The sequence below is a fragment of the Mercenaria mercenaria genome, chromosome 13 (assembly GCF_021730395.1).
Source record: "Mercenaria mercenaria strain notata chromosome 13, MADL_Memer_1, whole genome shotgun sequence".
NCBI lineage: Eukaryota > Metazoa > Mollusca > Bivalvia > Venerida > Veneridae > Mercenaria > Mercenaria mercenaria.
In genome coordinates, this window is record NC_069373.1 from 51,121,541 (window position 1) to 51,142,889 (window position 21,349).

Genomic DNA, 21,349 nt, shown 5'->3' on the forward strand with positions numbered 1-21,349 from the left:
GTGTGCCTCAAAACCCATCAAAAACCAAATTTTGGGCTCCTTCTGTCCTTGTGCTCTCAAAATTCTGTGTATAATTAAATATAGATATAAGTAATTCTTTTCTAAAACATGAGGAAAACAAATATGATAAGGTACACATTATGTATTAGAAATTTCGACTGAAAATTTGGTATGAAATAAGTGGGATATTTTCCAAACAGAGTTTAAGTATTCAAGTTACCAAATGAGCTGTATATATTCCTAGGTTTTCAAGATTTTGCAAGCACCATTCACAGATCACGGTGATGGACCAGCGTTACGTATGGAGGATATCATGGACCAGAGACACGCCCCCTATAGACAGATCTGTAAACTTTGTTACAGAATATTGAAGTTATCTCAGCAGGATTACAGGAAAAATCAGGTACCTTTGTTAGCATTTTCTGTTTGTGCAAAAACAAAGAAAAAATAGTGAAGATTTTATTGCATGTTTGAATGTCTTCCGACAAAACTTTCTTCTTGTGCATTATTCAGATAAGCAAAATTAATATATAAGCCATTTATGATCTGAACAGGTGTTGCAGCATATTTGATTTAGAGTGAGACAAATACTAAAAGTCATTTCCACCTTGACATTTCATGGGGGCCTTCGTGGCTGAGTGGTTAAGGTTGCTGACTTTGAATCTCTTGTCCCTGACAACCATGGGTTTGAAACTTTGCTGGGTAATAGAGTTCTTTCATGTGAGGAAGTCACCCAGCTGACTGGTAGAAGGTTGGTGGTTCTACCCATGTGACTGTCTGAGCCCCTGAAATGATGCCTGAACAGTCACCTGCAATCTTCCTCCACCATCAAAAGCTGGAAAGTCGCCATAGGACCTAGTAGAACAGAGTTTTTTGTGTAAATTTAATATGCACGGATACAAATCTGTAAATGTTATTAAGGGGAGCGTTGCTCTTGTGGTTAAAATGTTGGACATTCAACCTGGAAGTCATGATTCAAGCCCCATTGGGGTCACAACAAGGTCCTCTTCTATGTCCTCTTCTATGTTGCCAGGGTTTTTCACAAGTTAAATAGAATTAGTGTGAAATAAACTAAAGACATTGTTATTATTTCAATAAAAATATATTTGTTTTCAGGAATACATTGCCAAGAATTTCCCATTTATGCAGCGACAGATAGGTTATGATGTTCTTGCTGAAGACACAATTACAGCGTTACTACATAACAATAGAAAACTTTTAGAAAAACATATCACTGCCTCTGAAATAGAAACTTTTGTGAAACTTGTCAGAAAAAACAAGGAGCCAAGGTAATTTGTAGTCAGTTAAACTGATGAAAGAAATGATATATCTTTTTGTATCTTTTATGTTCAGTATCTGATTACTGAAGCTTTTATACCAGATGAGTTAAGAATGTTGACTTCAAACCAGTTCAAGGGTCGTCAGTGACCAAGTGTTGAATGTTGCTGACTTGCTTCTTTACCTAAGTTGGTTTGAGCACTGCTCCTATGGTTATACAAGGAAATCTTCTAACACACTTGCAGAAGATCAGAGGTTTCTCCTGGTTGCCTGTCTGTGCCTTAAATAATACCCTGTGAAATTTTTTGCAAATTTCGCGAACTCAAGAAATATGCGAACGTAACAGCCGGTGTAAATTTCCAAGTTCATCAAGACGCATCATTATAGTCAAGTAAACATAAATGAACCTAGCTTTGGCATTTTAATTTTTGGTGATTTGTGAATATTTCTACTTGCGAAACGTCTGGAATCAATAATTTGCAAACTTTTCAATCTGCAAGTATATCTACAGTTTAATTTCTTTCGTTCGAACTCTACAGGACAAGCAAAATTACTGCGAGTTATCGGTTATTCTAACCATTGAACAAAATGCTCAGCACAGGGATTTTACCGGGACCTGATTATGAGTTTGCGCAAGTGGTGGTGTTGGAGTGTGTTTGAGCGAATGAAGTACGACTACTTAAACAGTATAACATGTTTGAGACAAAAATCTGGTTTGGTATAAGCAGAAGGTAAAATTGTTCTGATGTGAGTCTTGCATGTTTTGAGGACATTCAGCTTGTATCTGTATGCTTTAAGCTAGCTGGAACTATTTTCGTTTCAGGTTCTTGGATTATTTGTCTGACTTGTGTGTGTCCAATAAAGTAGCCATTCCAGTCACCCAGGAGCTCATCTGTAAATGTCTGCTGAGTGAAGAAAATAAAGACATTCTCATAGATACAAGGTAAATGTCTGCTGAGTGATGAAAGTAAAGACATTCTCATATATACAAGGTAAATGTCTGCCGAGTGATTAAAGTAAAGACATTCTCATAGATACAAGGTAAATGTCTGCTCACGGGTGGTAAACGCGCAATCCAATTCCCACTGGGAATACGCTAAAAATAGGTTGCGCGACTTCCGGTGCTGGTGTTGCGCATCAATATATACAAAATCGAGGTAGGTGGGTTTTTGTTTTTGTAAATAATGACACATTTACGTATGTTTTCGAAAAAAGCAGAATGCTGTTCGACACAAAAATGAATAAAGATCATATGTGTGAAATACCAACTTATTAATTTAAGAATCAGCTCTTTTATCACGAAAACTCTGCTGGCTCGAACTGTCAAAAAAAAGCATGAAATCATGAAAAATGCCAATTTTCTAACTCTTGTGCCTTCTTTCTGGAAATGTAACGCTTCTAATGATCAAACACGTGTAAAACAGTCATGAATATTACATACACTTGAATGAAATGTTGCTTTTGGGGGAAAGATTGGCAAAAAAATAATCGGGAATGGGGTTGCGCCCCGGGAATGGAGTTGCGCGTATACATTATATACATTATGATGTATACGAGCAAATCCATTCCCGGTGCACAACCCAATTCCCGATTTTTTTTTTGTCAATTATGTCCCCGTAAGCAGGATTTGAAGCAAATAATTTTGATATTCGTTACTTTATAACAGTTGAGTTATCATAAAAAGCATCAAATGTCCTCAGATTAGGCATATGAGGTCAGAAACGTCCATTTTTGTTGATTTCATACTTTTTTCACGCTTCTTGTCGCCCGAGTTTTCGTGATAATAGAGCCGAATCATAACTTACAAGCCAGATATTTTACACATATGATGTATTATCATATTTGTATCGAATAGCATTTTGCTTTTTTCGAGAAAATTCATTCTTGACTCATGCAAAGCAAAATCATAACTTCACATACCTCAATTTCGTCTTTTTTTACGCGCAACACCAGCACTGGACGTTGCGCAACCCATTTTAAGCGTATTCCCAGCGGGAATTGGATTGCACGTTTACCACCCGTGCTGCTGTGTGAAGAAAATAAAGACATTCTCATAGATACAAGGTAAATGTCTGCCGAGTGATGAAAATAAAGACATTCTCATAGATACAAGGTAAATGTCTCTGCTGTGTGAAGAAAATAAAGACATTCTCATAGATACAAGGTAAATGTCTGCTGAGTGAAGAAAATAAAGACATTCTCATAGACACAAGGTAAATATCTGCCGAGTGATGAAAATAGTGACATTTTTATAGATACAAGGTAAATGTCTTTCTAGTGAGTTTATAAAAAGACATTCACATAGATACAAGGGCAAATGTATGCTTACTGAGTTAAATAAAGACACTCTAATATAGATAGAAGGTAAAGGTCTTGCTATTGAGTTTATAGATACAAGGGATGTTTCTGCTGAGTGTGGAAAATAAAAACATTCTTATGGATACAAGGTAAATGTCGTCCGAGTTGGGAAAATAAAGACATTTGCATAGATACAAATGTAGATATCAGCTGAAATGAGGAAATAAAGATATTTTCATAGATTCAAGGTTAATATCTGCTGAGTCAGAAAAAAAGACCTTCTCATAGTATATACTATTTGCGAGTGTCTGGTCAGTGAGGAAATTTGACATTCTCTCATAGAGTTAATGTAAATTAATGTCTGCTCAGTGAGAAAAATAAAGACAGGATAATAAGTAAAAACAAGGTAATTGTTTGCTGAGTGAGAATAATTAAGACATTTTCAAAGACTCTTGGTAAATATCTGCTGTGTGGGGGGAATAAAGACATTCTCATAACTGCAATATATTGTTTTCAGAGTGACTTAAATTGAGGCATACGCAAGGTGAAAGGTCTGTCTCCAGCAAATTTAGATCGAGTCAGTTCATGAAATATTTAAATGCCAAGGAACAAGTTAAATTCCCATTTCATTTTATGTTCAGAAGTTAAAATTATTTTTACATTTAATTTACTGTTTTTAGGGTGATTAAAACGCAGACAGAGGTAGAAATGGAAGATGAAAACCCGGATGATGGTATAGCAGAACCCTTTTTTACCATAGAAGAAGACGAGGATGTGGTTGTTATATGGAAGGAAGACAATGGGGAGACTCAGCAGGAAGAGATCAGAACTCTAGCATTAAATGCCGCTCAAGATCCACAAAGCAGGGATAAGGCCGTGCTGAAGTATTACAGGTAACTGTATAGAATATACGTTTTGAATATGTACATATTAACATTTAGGAAGGTTTCCTAGAATAATTTCTTGAAATTTAATTATACCAGGGGTGTTCAATAAATACCTGGAAAAGTCATTTCTTCATGATTGTATCACCAAAAATCAATGAAACTGTAACATAATGTAGATTAGGGAATACCTAGTTGATATGTCAAAATCATACTTTGGACAGGTAATAAGTAAATGCTGGTCCCCATAGCAATGTTATGTGGCATCATCATTTTATGTAATATTTGTCACTTGATTGTAGGCATCGTCGTTGGTTAAAATTTTTGTTTAGGTCCACCTTTTCTCAAAAACTGTACAAGCTGCAGTTTTGAAACTATGCACACTTGTTATCATCATTAGATGACTATGTAGGCCAAGAATTATAATTATGCATTTTGTCAAAATTATGACCCTTTTTGTACCTAGAAAATTTGAGTTTCTATAAAAATTTTGTTTAAGTTTTGACACACTTTCTCTTTATCTCTGTTATTTCTTGATAGATCTACTTTGAGCTTAAAATAGTTATTCCTCATCATCACCCACATCATTATGGTACAGGGTCTTAAATCTCACTGCAATATTTCATGAATTATCCCCCCTTTTTACTTAGAATTTCAGGTTAAAGTTTTGGTGCACTTTTACTCTATCTCTCTTATAACTGAATGGATTTGATTCAAACTTAAAATAGTTGTTTGACATCATCAAGCATCCATTCAACAAAGAGTGGTTAGAAACAAACATAGTCATAGTTTAAATGAACTTGAATTAGCAATGCACTTGTTTTCCCATTAACCCTTACCATGCTAAATTTCTATTATGGACTGGTCCATCTTCCAATTTGGGCAGTACCATTTATCATTTGAAGGGGTGTTTACTAAATATTTACTAACTGAATAGCGAACAGTGCAGACCATGATCAGACTGCACGGATGTGCAGGCTGATCTTGGTCTGCACTGGTCGCAAAGGCAGAATCACTTGCCACCAGCAGGCTAAGGGTTAAGCACAGTTACACTGACCTTACATGTAAATAAATCAATTAAAACTATTCAGATTTGCAAGAAACCACTGTATGAGTAACATGAAATATTAGGGTTGGGTATCACAGCAGCTGTACCATTACATTTGTACCTTAGTATAATTTATCTGTCAGTCTGTTCAAATTTATGTTGTGCATATCTGAAAAGCTTTTGACTTAGAGTCATCAAACAAAAGATTGTTTTTCAGCATGAAAAGGTTGCACCTGTGGGTTTTGTTTGACATTTCACTTAGTCAGACCAGAGTTTTGACGCCTTGGATTAGTCAAAAGTATGCAGAAAGTGCCTAAAAGTTTGTGTTGCAGGTATCTCAAGAAAGTATTTGACCTTGAAACATGAAACCTTACACAGTAGAGGTATTACTCAGCATGTGAAGATGTGCACTTTGTGTCTTGTTTGGGATTTCATTCAGCTAGACCAGAGTTATGGCCATTAAAAGTATGCATAAAGAGTCCACAATTTTGTGTCACATGAATATCAAAAAGTTTTTGACATGAAACAATATAGGATTGTTAGTCAGCATGTGAAGTTGTGCACAGTTTAATTTCATTTTTTTTGTCAGCAGACAAAAGCAATTCTTTTGTTTATTCATATTTTATTTTAAATACCCATTTTCTATCTCCGGTGGATATTGTCAACTTTCGTTGGCTCAAACTCGAAAAGTCGTTGGAAATGAATTTGAGAGATTGAAAGTTTGAGCCATCAGTATGGTGGCCATCTTTTATTTATGCACGGAGCTCTAGTAAAATACATAGATTATGTGTATGACATAGTTGACTGATATTAAAGCTGGAAATGTACTATAAATTGTCAAAATTCATTCTAATAAAGAGGAAATAAACAACATAATTTAAATATCATTTTATTCAATAATTTTAATTGGTTCAAATTTTGTGTAGCCCTCTTTTAATGAGTCTGCCCGAGAGAGTATTTTTTGGTATGCCGAACATTTTGACAATCTCTGTTTTTGATTTCTGTCCTTTTTCACATTCCATTATGGCATTATAATTTGTCTGAAGAGTTTTTGGGTCTGATTTTCTTTTAATTCCTTATTTTCCCATATCCAACTTTGCTACCCCCCCCGCCCCCCCCCCCCCAACACACACATACCTGTTACCGTGTCCTGCACAAAGTTGTTCCACTTGCATATTTCAACTTTTGAAAGCGATCAACCCTATTTAAAGTGAAATAAAGACATTCATTGTTTAGATTTTGTTTGACACATAGAATTCATGAATTAAAACATTAAAATGAACAAAAATCTTCTAATTAAAATTGTTTGGCCAATACAGGTATTAATTTCAAAACGTGCTAAAACTATATATGCACCGATTACAGATTAAAGCTATAAGACAATAATAGAGGTGCAAATTGTTTGCATCGTGAAAAGATTAGTTGCAGACATTTGTCTGTTCAACCTATCAGGTGTGATTAACATTATAATTAACCTCAAGGGACCAGACAGGGAGTTAGAGAGTTTCAGTTATCGGTGTTCTAGCCAACCGGAGTCTAACAATGTACAGTATATAAGAAATAAGATCGGGACTAGACGATGAGTTCGAGCAATCTGGGTTGGAGCCAATGAGAGTCGACTGTATTTACAGTTACATCTGAAATTTACTGGTGCGCATGATTTGTATTACGTTGCATGCTGTAATCAACACATTTTGTAAAACTATTACACTTGCTAATACAGCACATCTTTTTAAAGCAGTGCAAGACCAGTAATATTTTCCAATGTTTTCAATTTTTGCGATGAAAAAATCATTTGCTGATTTTATCTACTGTCAAGATGAAAAAAGACAAACTTCATGAACCTCTTTCTGGGTCCCTTAAAAAGCAAGTCATGTTTCTAAATATATGTGGTGTCACATGAAAGGTGAAATTTGTTTTGATGTACAGAACTGTGGAATGTTTATACAGATGAGTAGAATACAAATTAGTTTCTAGTGTTTTATGCCAACCAGTCTGCTTTTCTTGCTCTCTACTTGTTAGTTAGCAAACTTGATAAAAGTCTGCAGATATGGATCCTTGCAACATTGTATCTCTTCCTTAGATTCAGAGATATTAAATAGCAGCAAAAAGCATCTGTAGCCCTGTTCTCTTGTTCCATGCATTGTCCGAGTAAATTTAAGGCAGTTTCCCTGTGTCCAAGATTTGGTTCTCGGTCAATTGTCCTGAGAAGATTGGACAATGCTCTTTTCTTTTCATCTTGTCTTCCAAGACTTTTGTAGGTCTTGTATTGTAGAAAGTAGAGGTAAGGAAGAGAATCAACCACTGCCCATTTTATCCAGTAGTCGTCTGGAGGTCTGAATTTTAGATCGTCTTTCGTAGATCTAGACATTTCATACTGTAGTTCATGTGGAACACATTTTATTTCATATGGCAGAAATGTAACACAGAATGCTGTAATGTGCTGCATAGCTTCTTCGTTATGATCATTGGATATTTCAAAAAATCCTTTTTTTAGAGCGTGTAAGATATAAAGATGGCATTGACAAATAGGCTCAACAGTGTTTATGTCATAACCTCTTTCAATTTTCCTAAGAGTAATTTCCGTTTTCCGAGTATCCCCTGTACAGTAGTAGATTGATGCTAGCTTCAGTTTACTAGATGAAACATCTCTATTCAAACCACGGGAGATCCAGGTGAGAGCTTCTGCTGATACTGCATTGTACAAATGAATACTTTGGGATGCTAGGGCAGTTCCAAGGGATGTACCTAACATTGATGCAAGAATATGGCATGCTGTTTTGTCCACTTCTTCACATTGGTCACAGACATGAACTAATTTGAAATAATACTTCAGCAATGTTTGTACAGCTTCTTCGTTACTAAGGTTGCTGATAGAATTTAGACAAGGCCTCATGACATCGTAAGTGTTGAGTGCAAGTATCTTTAATATATGTGCTGAAACAATATCACCAGTTTTGAATGAGCTTAAATTATTCATTTTTCGCTGAAGCCTTAAACCAAGACTGTCACACTCAATCCCAAATAATGCTATACATTTATCAGTTACAATATCGTGTAGTTTTTGCAGAATGTAAGGTTTATATATGTGTGGTATATTTCCTCTCATCAAATTGTTTCCACGTATGATAAAGTGTGGACAATTTTCATTCAAAATACAGTTGTGTAAGACAAATAAACACAATGATAGGCACCCAAGTATGTTGTTTTCTCTCCAGATGACAGTATGTGTATTTGCAATACAATGAAACATAACTGTTTTACACATGAAACTTGAAATGGTGTCTTCAAAGTATGGCTCCATAAAGGTTTTCAATATTATCTTCATCAAGACGTAACATCGAATCTGTGTTATATTGAGGCTGAACATCAAGCATCGTTCTGCTAAGGATGTTGATATTCTCCATTCAAGTTCCTCATGTTCACTGCCCTTGCTTCCAACAGCAACAAGGAAACATCCAGTATTACCACAGTATCTTCTCATGTCAGCTGAAGGCCACTGACCTACACCTTGCCAGTCTAACCACTGCCGTGCTTGTAGAGGCCAGGATTTACAATGCAAAGCATGAACAATGTCTACATCACTCATCCAAGGTGGTGTTTGTATTGAATGTGCTGGACCGTGTCTTCTTCCTCCCTCTTGGAAATTATCAGTTAATGCAGGCATGATTGTATTCTTTAACAATATTCCTTTTCTTTCAGTGAAATGTTTATTGGGTAAAGTATGATATGGAAGTTGAGTATTATTTCTCAGAAGTTGCAGATGACAATAGCCAGGTGATACAGTATCATCCTGGATCATCAGATAATTTTCTACATCAGGTTTCCAGTCACTCCTATCTTGTATCACTTTAGAATCATTGAAACAAAGTAGCTGGTCTATGTCTGAATTAAGATTCAGTGTTGTTGTGCCCTCTGACTGACTGCCGAAGAAGTATGGTGTACTATTTTGATCCAGTAGTTGTAATGATCTTGTTTCCATAGATTCAGCCAGTAAAACTGCTCTTCTTCTCTTAAGTACAATCCTCTCATTTACTCCTATATCAGAAAGAACATCTGACAGCATTACTGACACTGGCTCGATGTACTCTGGTGCTTGAAACATACTGAAAATAAAGTAAAGCAGTAACTGACTAAGAAATACAAAAAAAAATATATATATATATTCCTAAAGGAAGTACGCAGATGCAGTTAAGGTGGCTATCAATGGTATATCAGGAATCTGATGTAGATTTAAGGCTTCACACTTCACTCTTTCAGATTCTTATCACTTGATCATGTATTACTAAGGGGCCATTATTATATGAACCAGAGTAATTAGAAAAGTATTCATAGTGGTTTGCCAAAGGAACATTTGTGTGATGAAAAGTGTGGACAATAGACAGATGATGGGCACAAAACTTGGTGCTCAGGTGGGCTAAAAATAACTATTTGGCCTTGTAGATAAATGTCATCTTTATATGTTGTACTGTTCTCCCTGTACTTGGATTCAGTGTTGTTATATTTTCTGGTCCTTTGGGATCATGGAGTCCATTCAGTACCTGTGTAATAGAGTTCCACTTAAACCAGAGCTATGGGGTGTAAGAGGTGTTTCACTTTCCCTTACCTCTCATGAACAAACTCAGTCAAACTGAGTCTGCTATTATTCTGCTTGGTTGCGTTCTATGCTTCCAAAGGATCTTCTTACAGATTTTGTTATTGATCATATAGTAAAAATTCCAAACAGTTCACATTTAATAAAAATGATAACCTGTATTTTAAACTTTTGTGAAATCTTTGATATTGAGTGGGAATTAATCTTTGTATAGTGTGTGGTTGTACCTATTCAAAAACTCCAAAACCTCTAAATAAAATTTTCAATTTATTTGAAATATATAAACTCAGGTCCATGTGAAATAACTGTTTTAATGAATGAAACCACAAAATTGTAACATAATCCAATCTTAGTATAACTTAAAATATGTGAAATTAAATACCTTTGTTTGGTTTGAAATAAGCAAATTATTTTTATAAACCTCTTCAGATCCGATGTCCTAGTTACAGTTTTTTCTTTGTTACTTCCTCTTCCTGTTTACACAAGAGGATAACTCAAATATTTAATCTGGTTTTGATAGTCAGTTGTTACCTACCTTTAAACTTTACCTTGCTTTATTTCTTAAATGGATTGGTCCATTATACCACTTATTATTCATAGGGAATACCCATTGAAAATTTACTGACTGAATAGCAAACAGTGCAGACCACAATCTTGGTTTGTATTATGGTCACAAAGGCATTGTCACTTGCTGCCAGCAGGCTAAAAGTTAAGGAGAGCTCTTATCAAGAACAGAAAATAGATTTTAATTCTTTAATACTGACCTAAGCTTGATCTATTTGGATATGAAAAGTTGGAATGGAGCTTTATTTAATTGGAAAATGTAAATAAACACTAGTATATAAAGATATATGTATTTTGATGAATTTCAAGTGGTTTGCTCAAAGCAGTGAAACAAAATATTTTAGCCTTAAGCCTACCACCTCCAAGTGATTCTGCCTTTGCGACCACTGCAGACCAAGATAAGACTGCACATCCATGCAGTCTGATCATGGTCAGCACTGTTCAATCAGTAAATTTTCAGTGAGCACCCCTTTGAATATTAAATGGTGGTGCTTAAATTGAATGATGGACCAGTCTATTTTATAGAAACTTAGCATGCTAAAGGTTGATTAGCTGTGATGACTGTTTAAGATAGTTTATATACAAGACTAGAATAAAACTTTATTTGTCTTTTTAGCTCACCAGAGCAAAAATTGCTCAAGGTGAGACCATCATTGTCCGATGTTGTGCGTTGTATGTTGTGCATCATCCGTCAACATTTGCCTTGTTAACACTCTAGAGGCCACATTTGTAACCCAATCTTTATGAAACTTTGTCAGAATGTTTAACTTGATCATCTATGTCAAGTTTGAAACTGGGTCATGTGGGGTCAAAAATTAGGTCACTAGGCCAGACCAAAGGAAAATCTAGAGTCTATAGTTTATATAAGTTTGAAACTCATGAGAATTGGTCAGGATGTTTGTTTTGATGACCTCTAGGTCAAGAACAAATCTAAGTCATCTGTTTGTCAAAAACCAGGTAACCCGGCCAAATTAAAGGAAAAGCTTGTTAACACTCTAGAGGTGACATTTATTCCCCCTTTCTTTATGAAACTTGGTCAAAATGTCTTGATGACCTTTAGTTCAAGTTCATATCTTGATCAACTTGGTCACCTGATCAAATCAAAGGAAAAGTTTGTTTACACTCTAGAGGCCAGATTTATGACCCTATCTTCAGGAACTTGGTCAGAGTGTTTATCTTAATGATCGCTAGGCCAGGTTAAAAACTTGGTCATGTGGGGTCAAAAACTAGGTCAGTAGGCAAGATCAACTCTGGTGAGCAATATAGGGCCATCATGGCCATCTTGTTTATTAAATAATCTTAACTTTGGTTCAAATTTTGTGTAGCACTCTTTTATTGAGTCGGCCTGAGAGAGTATTTTACTGTATGCCAAACATATTGACAATCTCTTGTTTTTTATTTTTGTCCTTTACGCATTCCATTGTAGCATAATGCTGCATTATATTTTGTCTGAAGAGTCTTTGGGTCTAATGTTTAGCTCACCTGAGCACGAAGTGCTCAAAGGTGAGCTTTTGTGATAGCCCTGTGTCCGTTGTCCGTCCGTCGTCAGCGTCGTTGTTGGCGTCGTCGTCAATAATTTGACTGTTTAATTTATTAAACTCCCTAGGGGTCACAATTTTGGCCCAATCTTAATGAAACTTGTTCAGAATGTTACCCTCAATAAAATCTTGAACTACTTTGATATTGGGTCATCTGGGGTCAAAAACTAGGTCACCAGGTCAAATCAAAGAGAAAGCTTGTTAACACTCTAGAGGTCACAATTTTGGCCAAATTTTAATGAAACTTGGTCAGAATGTTAACCTCAATAAAATCTTGGACGAGTTGATATTTGGTCATCTGGGGTCAAAAACAAGGTCACCAGGTCAAATTAAAGGAAAAGCTTGTTTACACTCTAGAGGTCATGTATGCACAATTTTGGCCTAATCTTAATGAAACTTAGTCAGAATGTTATCCTCAATATAATCTTGGACGGGTTTGATATTGGGTTATCTGTTTGTCCTGTCAGGTCAGATCAAAGGAAAAGCTTCTTAACACTGTAGAGGCCATATTTATGACTGTATCTTCATGAAACTTTGTCAGAATGTTAATCTTGTTGATCTCAAGATCCAGTTTGAATCTGGATCATGTTGTCCTCAATATAATGTTGGACGAGTTTGATATTGGGTTATCTGGGGTAAAAAACTGGGTCACAAGGTCAAATTAAAGGAAGAGCTTGTTAACACTGTAGAGGCCATATTTATAACCATATCTTAATGAAACTTGGTCATAATGTTAATCTTGATTATGTATAGGGCACAATCAAATCTGGGTCAGGTGGGGTCAAAAACTAGGTCACTAAGTCAAATCAAAGGAAAAGCTTGTTCACACTCTAGAGGCCACATTTTTGAGTATATCTTCATTAATCTTAGTCAGAATGTTAATCTTGGTGATCTTTAGGTCAGGTTGAATCTGGGTCATGTGGGGTCAAAAACTAGGTCACCGGGTCAAATCAAAGGAAAAGCCAGTTAACACCTTAGAGGCCACATTTATGTCTATATCTTAATGAAACTTTGTCAGAATGTTAATCTTGATGACCTTTAGGTCAATAGGTCAGGTGAGGGATACAGGGCCTTCATGGCCCTCTTGGTTTTAATACCTTATTTTCCGGTAGCCAACTTCCTTCACTAATTTGTTCGACTTGCATAATGATTTCAACTTTGGAAATGTGAAATGTGTAAGTGGACAGCCCTATTTAAAGTAAAATACAAACAATTTCTTTGCTCACATTTTGTTTGACACATAGAATTCAGGGCGCTCATTTGACCTGAGGCTCCGGGTTTTGACACACAAAAATTCCCAAAGACGCTTGTTTGTCTCATAGCAAATATGGTCCAAGAGTCAACTTTGACCTGAGGTATTTTTCGGTTGCGCTTCAATAGATATCAAAGTCTGTGTATTCCACAAAAAGGAGGTCGCTTTGAGAAGTGAAAACTGATAAATGTGTGTGACTGATTGAAAATGATCCGGAGCGATTTTCGGCCACACATCCAATAAATTTTCGGCTCCGTGTCAGTCATTATCAGAGTCAGTGTAGGATGTCAGTAAGATTGATAAATACGCGTGGATGATTTGATCATTATGCCATTTTAACATGCCTCCCTGGCAATCAGCGAATCCCTCGTTAATTTATCGCGGGTAGAATAAAAAAACACGAGTCAATGTGCGAATATTGTAATTGATTAAAATTATGTTAATCTTTTGATGATTATCAGGTAAGGACAAACTCAACGTCTTTATAATAATTTGAAATGCATTTAGCAGTACAGGTAATATTTTTAATTGGGCCGGTATCGTTTGATAATTATCAGGTTGGGACCAACTCGTACTCGATCGGCGAGTAGGAATAATTTTGATTTTATAATTATTTATTATCAATGACAATAGTAACAATTATGGCATATTGTTATTAAAAATGTAATTGTTCCTTGGTAAAATATTAACCGCTACGAACATTAAGCCATTCTAGTTTTACTAACATGACCGTCTGCAACCTCGGCAAAAATTAAATACAAGACTTTGCTAAAAAATTCTATGATTTACAAAAACCTGTCAAAATGCGAAAGTTCATCAATATTTATTGATTAGAGTACCTAAAACATGTCGACAGATAGTTCTTACATGATTGAAGTCAATTGTCACATATTTTTGGGACCCAGTTTTTTTCGCTCAAACATACATGCACTTTGTCACTCTACTTTTTAGCTCGACTATGCGAAGTATAAGGATAGCTATCCTACTCGCCCCAGCATCGGCGTCGGCGTCTTTCCGCGTCCACCTTGGTTAAAGTTTTTTTACACTTTTTTTTTTTTTCAACTTATCTCTGTAATTACTTGATGGATTTGATTCAAACTTGAAATACTTATTCCTCATCATCATCCACATCATCTGGCATAAGGGCCATAACTCTGGCACCAATATTTCATGAATTATCCCCCCTTTTCACTTAGATTTTCAGGTTAAAGTTTTGATGCACTTTCACTCTATCTCTGTTATTACTAAATGACTAAATGGATTTGATTCAAACTTAAAATAGTTGTTCAACATCATCACCCACATCATATGACACAAGGTGCATAACTCTGGTGCCATTTTTTCATTAATTATTCCCCCTTTTTACTTAGAATTTCTGGTTAAAGTTTTGGTGCACTTTCACTCTACCTCTGTTATTACTGAATGGATTTGGTTCAAACTTAAATAGTTGTTCAATATCATCACCCACATCATATGACACAAGATGCATAACTCTGGCACAATTTTCCATGAATTATTCCCCTTTGTACTTAGAATTTCAGGTTAAAGTTTTATGCACTTTCACTCTGTCTCTGTTATTATGTCTCCCCCAGGAGACATATTGTTTTTGCCCTGTCCGTCCGTCCGTACGTCACACTTCATTTCCGAGCAATAACTGGAGAACCATTTGACCTAGAACCTTCAAACTTCATAGGGTTGTAGGGCTGCTGGAGTAGACGACCCCTATTGTTTTTGGGGTCACTCCGTCAAAGGTCAAGGTCACAGGGGCCTGAACATTGAAAGCCATTTCCGATCAATAACTAGAGAACCACTTGACCCAGAATGTTGAAACTTCATAGGATGATTGGTCATGAAGAGTAGATGACCCCTGTAGATTTTGGGGTCACTCCGTCAAAGGTCAAGGTCACAGGGGCCGGAACATTGAAAACCATTTCCGATCAATAACTAGAGAACCACTTGACCAAGAATGTTGAAACTTCATAGGATGATTGATCATGAAGAGTAGATGACCCCTATTGATTTTGGGGTCACTCCGTCAAAGGTCAAGGTCACAGGGGCCTGAACATTGAAAACCATTTCCGATCAATAACGAGAGAACCACTTGACCCCGAATGTTGAAACTTCATAGGATGATTGGTCATGTAGAGTAGATGACCCCTATTGATTTTGGGGTCACTCTGTCAAAGGTCAAGGTCACAGGGGCCTGAACATTGAAAACCATTTCCAATCAATAACTAGAGAACCACTTGACCCAGAATGTTGAAACTTCATAGGATGATTGGTCATAAAGAGTAATTGACCCCTATTGATTTTGGGGTCACTCCATCAAAGGTCAAGGTCACAGGGGCCTGAACATGGAAAACCAAGGTCAAGGTCACAGGGGCCTGAACATTGAAAACCATTTCCGATCAATAACGAGAGAACCACTTGACCCCGAATGTTGAAACTTCATAGGATGATTGGTCATGTAGGGTAGATGACCCCTATTGATTTTGGGGTCACTCCGTCAAAGGTCAAGGTCACAGGGGCCTGAACATTGAAAACCATTTCCAATCAATAACTAGAGAACCACTTGACCCAGAATGTTGAAACTTCATAGGATGATTGGTCATAAAGAGTAATTGGCCCCTATTGATTTTGGGGTCACTCCATCAAAGGTCAAGGTCACAGGGGCCTGAACATGGAAAACCAAGGTCAAGGTCACAGGGGCCTGAACATTGAAAACCATTTCCGATCAATAACGAGAGAACCACTTGACCCAGAATGTTGAAACTTCATAGGATGATTGGTCATGTAGGGTAGATGACCCCTATTGATTTTGGGGTCACTCCGTCAAAGGTCAAGGTCACAGGGGCCTGAACATTGAAAACCATTTCCAATCAATAACTAGAGAACCACTTGACCCAGAATGTTGAAACTTCATAGGATGATTGGTCATAAAGAGTAATTGACCCCTATTGATTTTGGGGTCACTCCATCAAAGGTCAAGGTCACAGGGGCCTGAATATTGAAAACCATTTCCGATCAATAGCTAGAGAACCACTTGACCCAGAATGTTGAAACTTCATAGCATGATTGTACATGCAAAGTAGATGACCCCTATCGATTTTGGGGTCACTCCATTAAAGGTCAAGGTCACAGGGGCCTGAACATTGAAAACCATTTCCGGTCAATAACTTGAGAACCACTTGACCCAGAATGTTGAAATTTAATAGGATGATTGGTCATGCAGATTAGATGACCCCTAACGATTTTGGGGTCACTCTGTGAAAGGTCAAGGTCACAGGGGCCCGAACATTGAAAACCATTTCCGGTCAGTAACTTGAGAACCACTTGACCCAGAATGATGAAACTTCATAGGATGATTGGTCATGCAGAGTAGATGACCCGTTTGGCGATTTTAGGGTCACTCTGTTAAAGGTCAAGGCCACAGGGGCCTGAACATGGAAAACCATTTCCAATCAATAACTTGAGAACCTCTCGACCCAGAATGTTGAAACTTCATAGGATGATTGTTCATGCAGAGTAAATGACCCCTATTGTTTTTGGGGTCACTCCGTTAAAGGTCAAGGTCACAGGGGCCTGAACATTGATAACCAGTTCCGATCAATAACTTGAGAACCACTTGACCCAGAATGTTGAAACTTCATAGGATGATTGAACATGCAGAGTAGATGACCCCTATTGATTTTGGGGTCAGTCTATTAAAGGTCAAGGTCACAATGGCCTGTTCATGTAAAATCCATGGGTGAAAGTTTTCCGTATTATGACGGAATTCCGTATTTTGGACCTGCCCAAAGGTCATTTTTCCAAATCGTATAAATCCGATGAGATTTTCGGTGGGGGGGTGGGGATCAAGTCAACTCGTCCCCTAGTCATTGTTCCAGTGCGGTCGTCTATCAATGGCAAAATAATGACATTCATATTTTCCAGGATGCTAAAAATAGCGCTGATTGCAACAATTGCATCATCCTTTTCCGTTAGGAATACCGTATGTAACATTATTCGATAGCCGAAAATAACCGAACGCTGGCGATTATTCATCCAAAAAATAGACTGTATATCGGTTATTTCCGCTGATAAGACTGAAGATTCTATTTGAAATTTCCGTGTGTAACCGTTTGTAACCGATGGTTAACGAATCATTTCAGCACGCGTGATACTTTATGACCTCCTTTTACGACAACCAAAAACCTGTTCATTACTGCTACTCGGAGGCAGAAATTTCGAATGTTCACAATATTGAAGAAATTGACCGATCTGACCATCATGAAGTTTCTACCAACGGGTTAAAACATCAAGGAGATTGAGAAACAAGCCAAGAACAAAATTCAACGGCGATGGCAGTTGTCCGAGTCAGATTCTGAGGGGTTGAAATGGTTCGATAGTGATTGATAGATAGATATGCTGTGTTGTATATTGCACAAACGATTAATTACAAATCCAATGGAAAGAAAGGCATCAGACTTCACTGCGAGGACGCCAAACACCAGAAAAAAACACTCGAGTTGTGAAAACGGGGAATGAGGTGAGATGATTTTTCATTATCTGTTTATAAATGCTTAATCTATATGGAAGAGGTACTAACTCACAAGCATCAATGACAAGTATGCCTCAAATTCAAATAAAAATAAGGGTATTAAACATACCCCAAAAGACAAACACAGTCTTTAACAGTGTTATCTGAACTTCATACATTATTGTATCCTTAATTCAGGCAATTTTGGCATGGATGTAACCCCACCCTCTTCCTTTCTTCTGTCTTCTCCTTGCTTTACTGGCCATATACACTGTTGCTTGCTGGGACTGGTCTGTTAATTCTGAGTAAATATTAGTTTAATTTGCCCTGAACTTATGAGCCCAGCAGCAAAGTGTCAGTTTAAACCAAAAAAGCCAATTTATTAGGGGAACTCATGCCCAATTTTAGAAAAAATATATATGATAAAAATTGGGACTGTTCTTGATGTCTTTTATGGCTCTACTGGATAGTTTTGTATGTCATTTAATAATTGGTCCATTTGTTTACTTTCAGGTTCTGCCGGGTTCTTCTAATGGTACTAAGAACACTGAATCTATGCAAGACAGGGTGGATAAACAACACGCCATAACCAGTGCCACATAGTGGCACATACGTAAACACACATAGCATTGCCAAAAGATAGAAGGATGACCTAAAGAAAAATCTTAAAGGACAGATCTTACCACTGTATACCAGTGAGGCAACAAACAATAACAATGATAAGAATTTGAATGTAATCGCATTGTATATTGTGAAATAGTGTGGAAATAATAAAATTACAAATTAATTTTTGAAAAATAAGGTCTTGAATTGTTGTTTGCAGAAGTCTCCAAAACTGAAATACAGAGGACTCTACTTATCAGGAAAAGCTTTGTACAGTACTTGGAAATTGCTGTATTTCAGGAGCTTCCGGGGGTCTTCGGCCCCCTGGACCCCTAGCCAGGGCTTTGCCCTGGACCCACCGGGGGCCCTTTCGGCCCCCAGGCCCCCAGATAGTTTTTTCAGTATTTTCAGTTTTTCCAACTGTTACCCATGAAAATCATTTTTTGGAAATAACTTGAGAACCACTTGACCTACAATGTTGAAACTTAATAGGATGATTGGACATGCAGAGTAGATGACCCCTATTTATTTTGAGGTCACTTGATCAAAGGTCAAGGTCACAGGAGCCTGAACAGTGACTTGAGAACCACTAGGGGAAGAGTGTTGAAATTTAGCGGGATGACTGGACATGCCAAGTAGATGATCCCTATTGCAGCCAGCCATCAGTGTCTCTTTGACTTTCGCTCCTGACCCCTATTGACTTCTTGCCTATAGGACTTTGCATTGGGGGAAACATGCGCTTTTTTACAAAAGCATTTTCTAGTTACTGAATGGATCTGATTCAAACTTAAACAATTGTTCAACATCATTACCCTTATCATATGACACAAGGTGCATAACTCTGGGACCAATTTTTTAGCTCACCTGTCACAAAGTGAAAAGGTGAGCTTTTGTGATCAGGCAGTGTCCGTCGTCAGTCCGTGCGTGCGTGCGTAAACTTTTGCTTGTGACCACTCTAGAGGTCAGATTTTTCATGGGATCTTTATGAATATTGGTCAGAATGTTCATCTTGATGATATCTAGGTCAAGTTCTAAACTGGGTCATGTGCGGTCCAAAACTAGGTCAGTAGGTCTAAAAATAGAAAATGCTTGTGACCTCCCTAGAGGCCATATTTTTTAATGGATCTTCATAAAAATTGGTCAGAATGTTCATCTTGATGATATCTAGGTCAAGTTCGAAACTGGGTCACGTACCGTCAAAAACTAGGTCAGTAGGTCAAATAATAGAAAATCCTTGTGACCTCTCTGGTGGTCATGTTTTTCATGGGATCTGCATGAAAATTGGTCAGAATGTTCATCTTGATGATATCTAGGTCAAGTTCGAAACTGGGTCACTTCCGGTCCAAAACTAGGTCAGTAGGTCAAATGATAGAAAAGCCTTGTGACCTCTGTAGCGGCCGTATTTTTCATTGAATCTGTATGAAAATTGATCAGAATGTTCATCTTGATGATATCTAGGTCAAGTTAGAAACCGGGTCAACTGCGATTAAAAACTAGGTCAGTGGGTCAAATAATAGAAAATCCTTGTGACCTCTCTAGAGGTCATATTTTTCATGGGATCTGCATGAAAATTGGTCAGAATGTTCATCTTGATGATATTTAGGTCAGGTTCGAAACTGGGTCACGTCTGATCCAAAACTAGGTATGTAAGTCAAATAATAGAAAAACCTTGTGACCTCTGTAGAGGCCATATTTTTCATGGGATCTGCATGAAAATTTGTCAGAATGTTTATCTTGATGATTTCTAGGCCAAGTTCGAAATTGGGTAAACTGCGGTCCAAAACTAGATCAGTACGTCTAAAAATAGAAAATTCTTGTGACCTCCCTAGAGGCAATATTTTTCATGGGATCTTCATAAAAATTGGTCAGAATGTTCATCTTGATGATATCTAGGTCAAGTTCGAAAGTGGGTCACGTGCCGTCAAAAACTAGGTCAGTAGGTCAAATAATAGAAAATCCTTGTGACCTATCTGGAGGTCATATTTTTCATGGGATCTGCATGAAAATTGGTCAGAATATTCATCTTGATGATATCTAGGTCAAGTTTGAAACTGGGTCACGTCCGGTCCAAAACTAGGTCAGTAGGTCAAATAATAGAAAAACCTTGTGACCTCTGTAGAGGCCATATTTTTCATTGGATCTGCATGAAAATTTATCAGAATGTTCATCTTTATGATATGTAGGTCAAGTTTGAAACTGGGTCACGTGCAGTCAAAAACTAGGTCAGTAGGTCTAAAAATAGAAAAACCTTGTGACCTCTGTAGAGGCCATATTTTTCATGAGATCTGCATGAAAATTGGTCAGAATGTTCATCTTGATGATATCTAGGTCAGGTTTGACACTGGGTCACATGCGGACAAAAATTAGGTCAGTAGGTCAAATAATAGAAAAAACCTTGTGACCACTCTAGAGGCCATAGTTTTCATGGGATCTGTATGAAAGTTGGTCTGAATGTTCATCTTGATGATATCTAGGTCAAGTTTGAAACTGGGTCACATGCGGTCAAAACTAGGTCAGTAGGTCTAAAAATAGAAAAACCTTGTGACCTCTCTGGAGGCCATATTTTTCATGAGGTCTTCATGAAAATTGGTGAGAATGTTCACCTTGATGATATCTAGGTCAAGTACAAAACTGGGTCACATGCCTTCAAAAACTAGGTTATTATGTGAAATAATAAAAAAAACCTTGTGACCTCTCTAGAGGCCATATTTTTCAATGGATCTTCATGAAACTTGGTCAGAATTTTTATCTTGATGATATCTAGGTCAAGT

At 37.1% G+C, this 21,349-nt stretch overlaps 2 protein-coding genes and 1 long non-coding RNA gene across 15 annotated transcripts in view; 2 read left to right on the top strand and 1 right to left on the bottom strand.

Moving 5' to 3' along the window:
- LOC128547932 (inositol 1,4,5-trisphosphate receptor type 1-like) overlaps positions 1-21,349 on the top strand; it is a 181,399-nt gene that overhangs the window by 49,679 nt on the left and 110,371 nt on the right. For all 13 annotated transcript variants that reach the window (XM_053521831.1, XM_053521833.1, XM_053521822.1 and 10 more), the window contains exons 13-16: positions 245-403; positions 1,117-1,289; positions 2,102-2,221; positions 4,257-4,469. In XM_053521831.1, coding sequence (XP_053377806.1) covers positions 245-403; positions 1,117-1,289; positions 2,102-2,221; positions 4,257-4,469 — 665 coding nt within the window. The remainder of the gene's footprint in view (positions 1-244; positions 404-1,116; positions 1,290-2,101; positions 2,222-4,256; positions 4,470-21,349) is intronic.
- Positions 6,634-10,590, bottom strand: LOC128547933 (uncharacterized). The gene is made up of 2 exons (XM_053521836.1): positions 10,485-10,590; positions 6,634-9,614 (listed from the first exon to the last, which is right to left on the bottom strand). Exon 2 carries the CDS (start codon positions 9,611-9,613, stop codon positions 7,520-7,522), a length of 2,094 nt encoding a protein of 697 aa, XP_053377811.1. The 5' UTR covers position 9,614; positions 10,485-10,590; the 3' UTR covers positions 6,634-7,519.
- LOC128547934 (uncharacterized) lies at positions 16,143-18,776 on the top strand. Its single transcript, XR_008366778.1, has 2 exons — positions 16,143-17,984; positions 18,489-18,776. It is a non-coding gene; the product is annotated as an uncharacterized LOC128547934 (long non-coding RNA).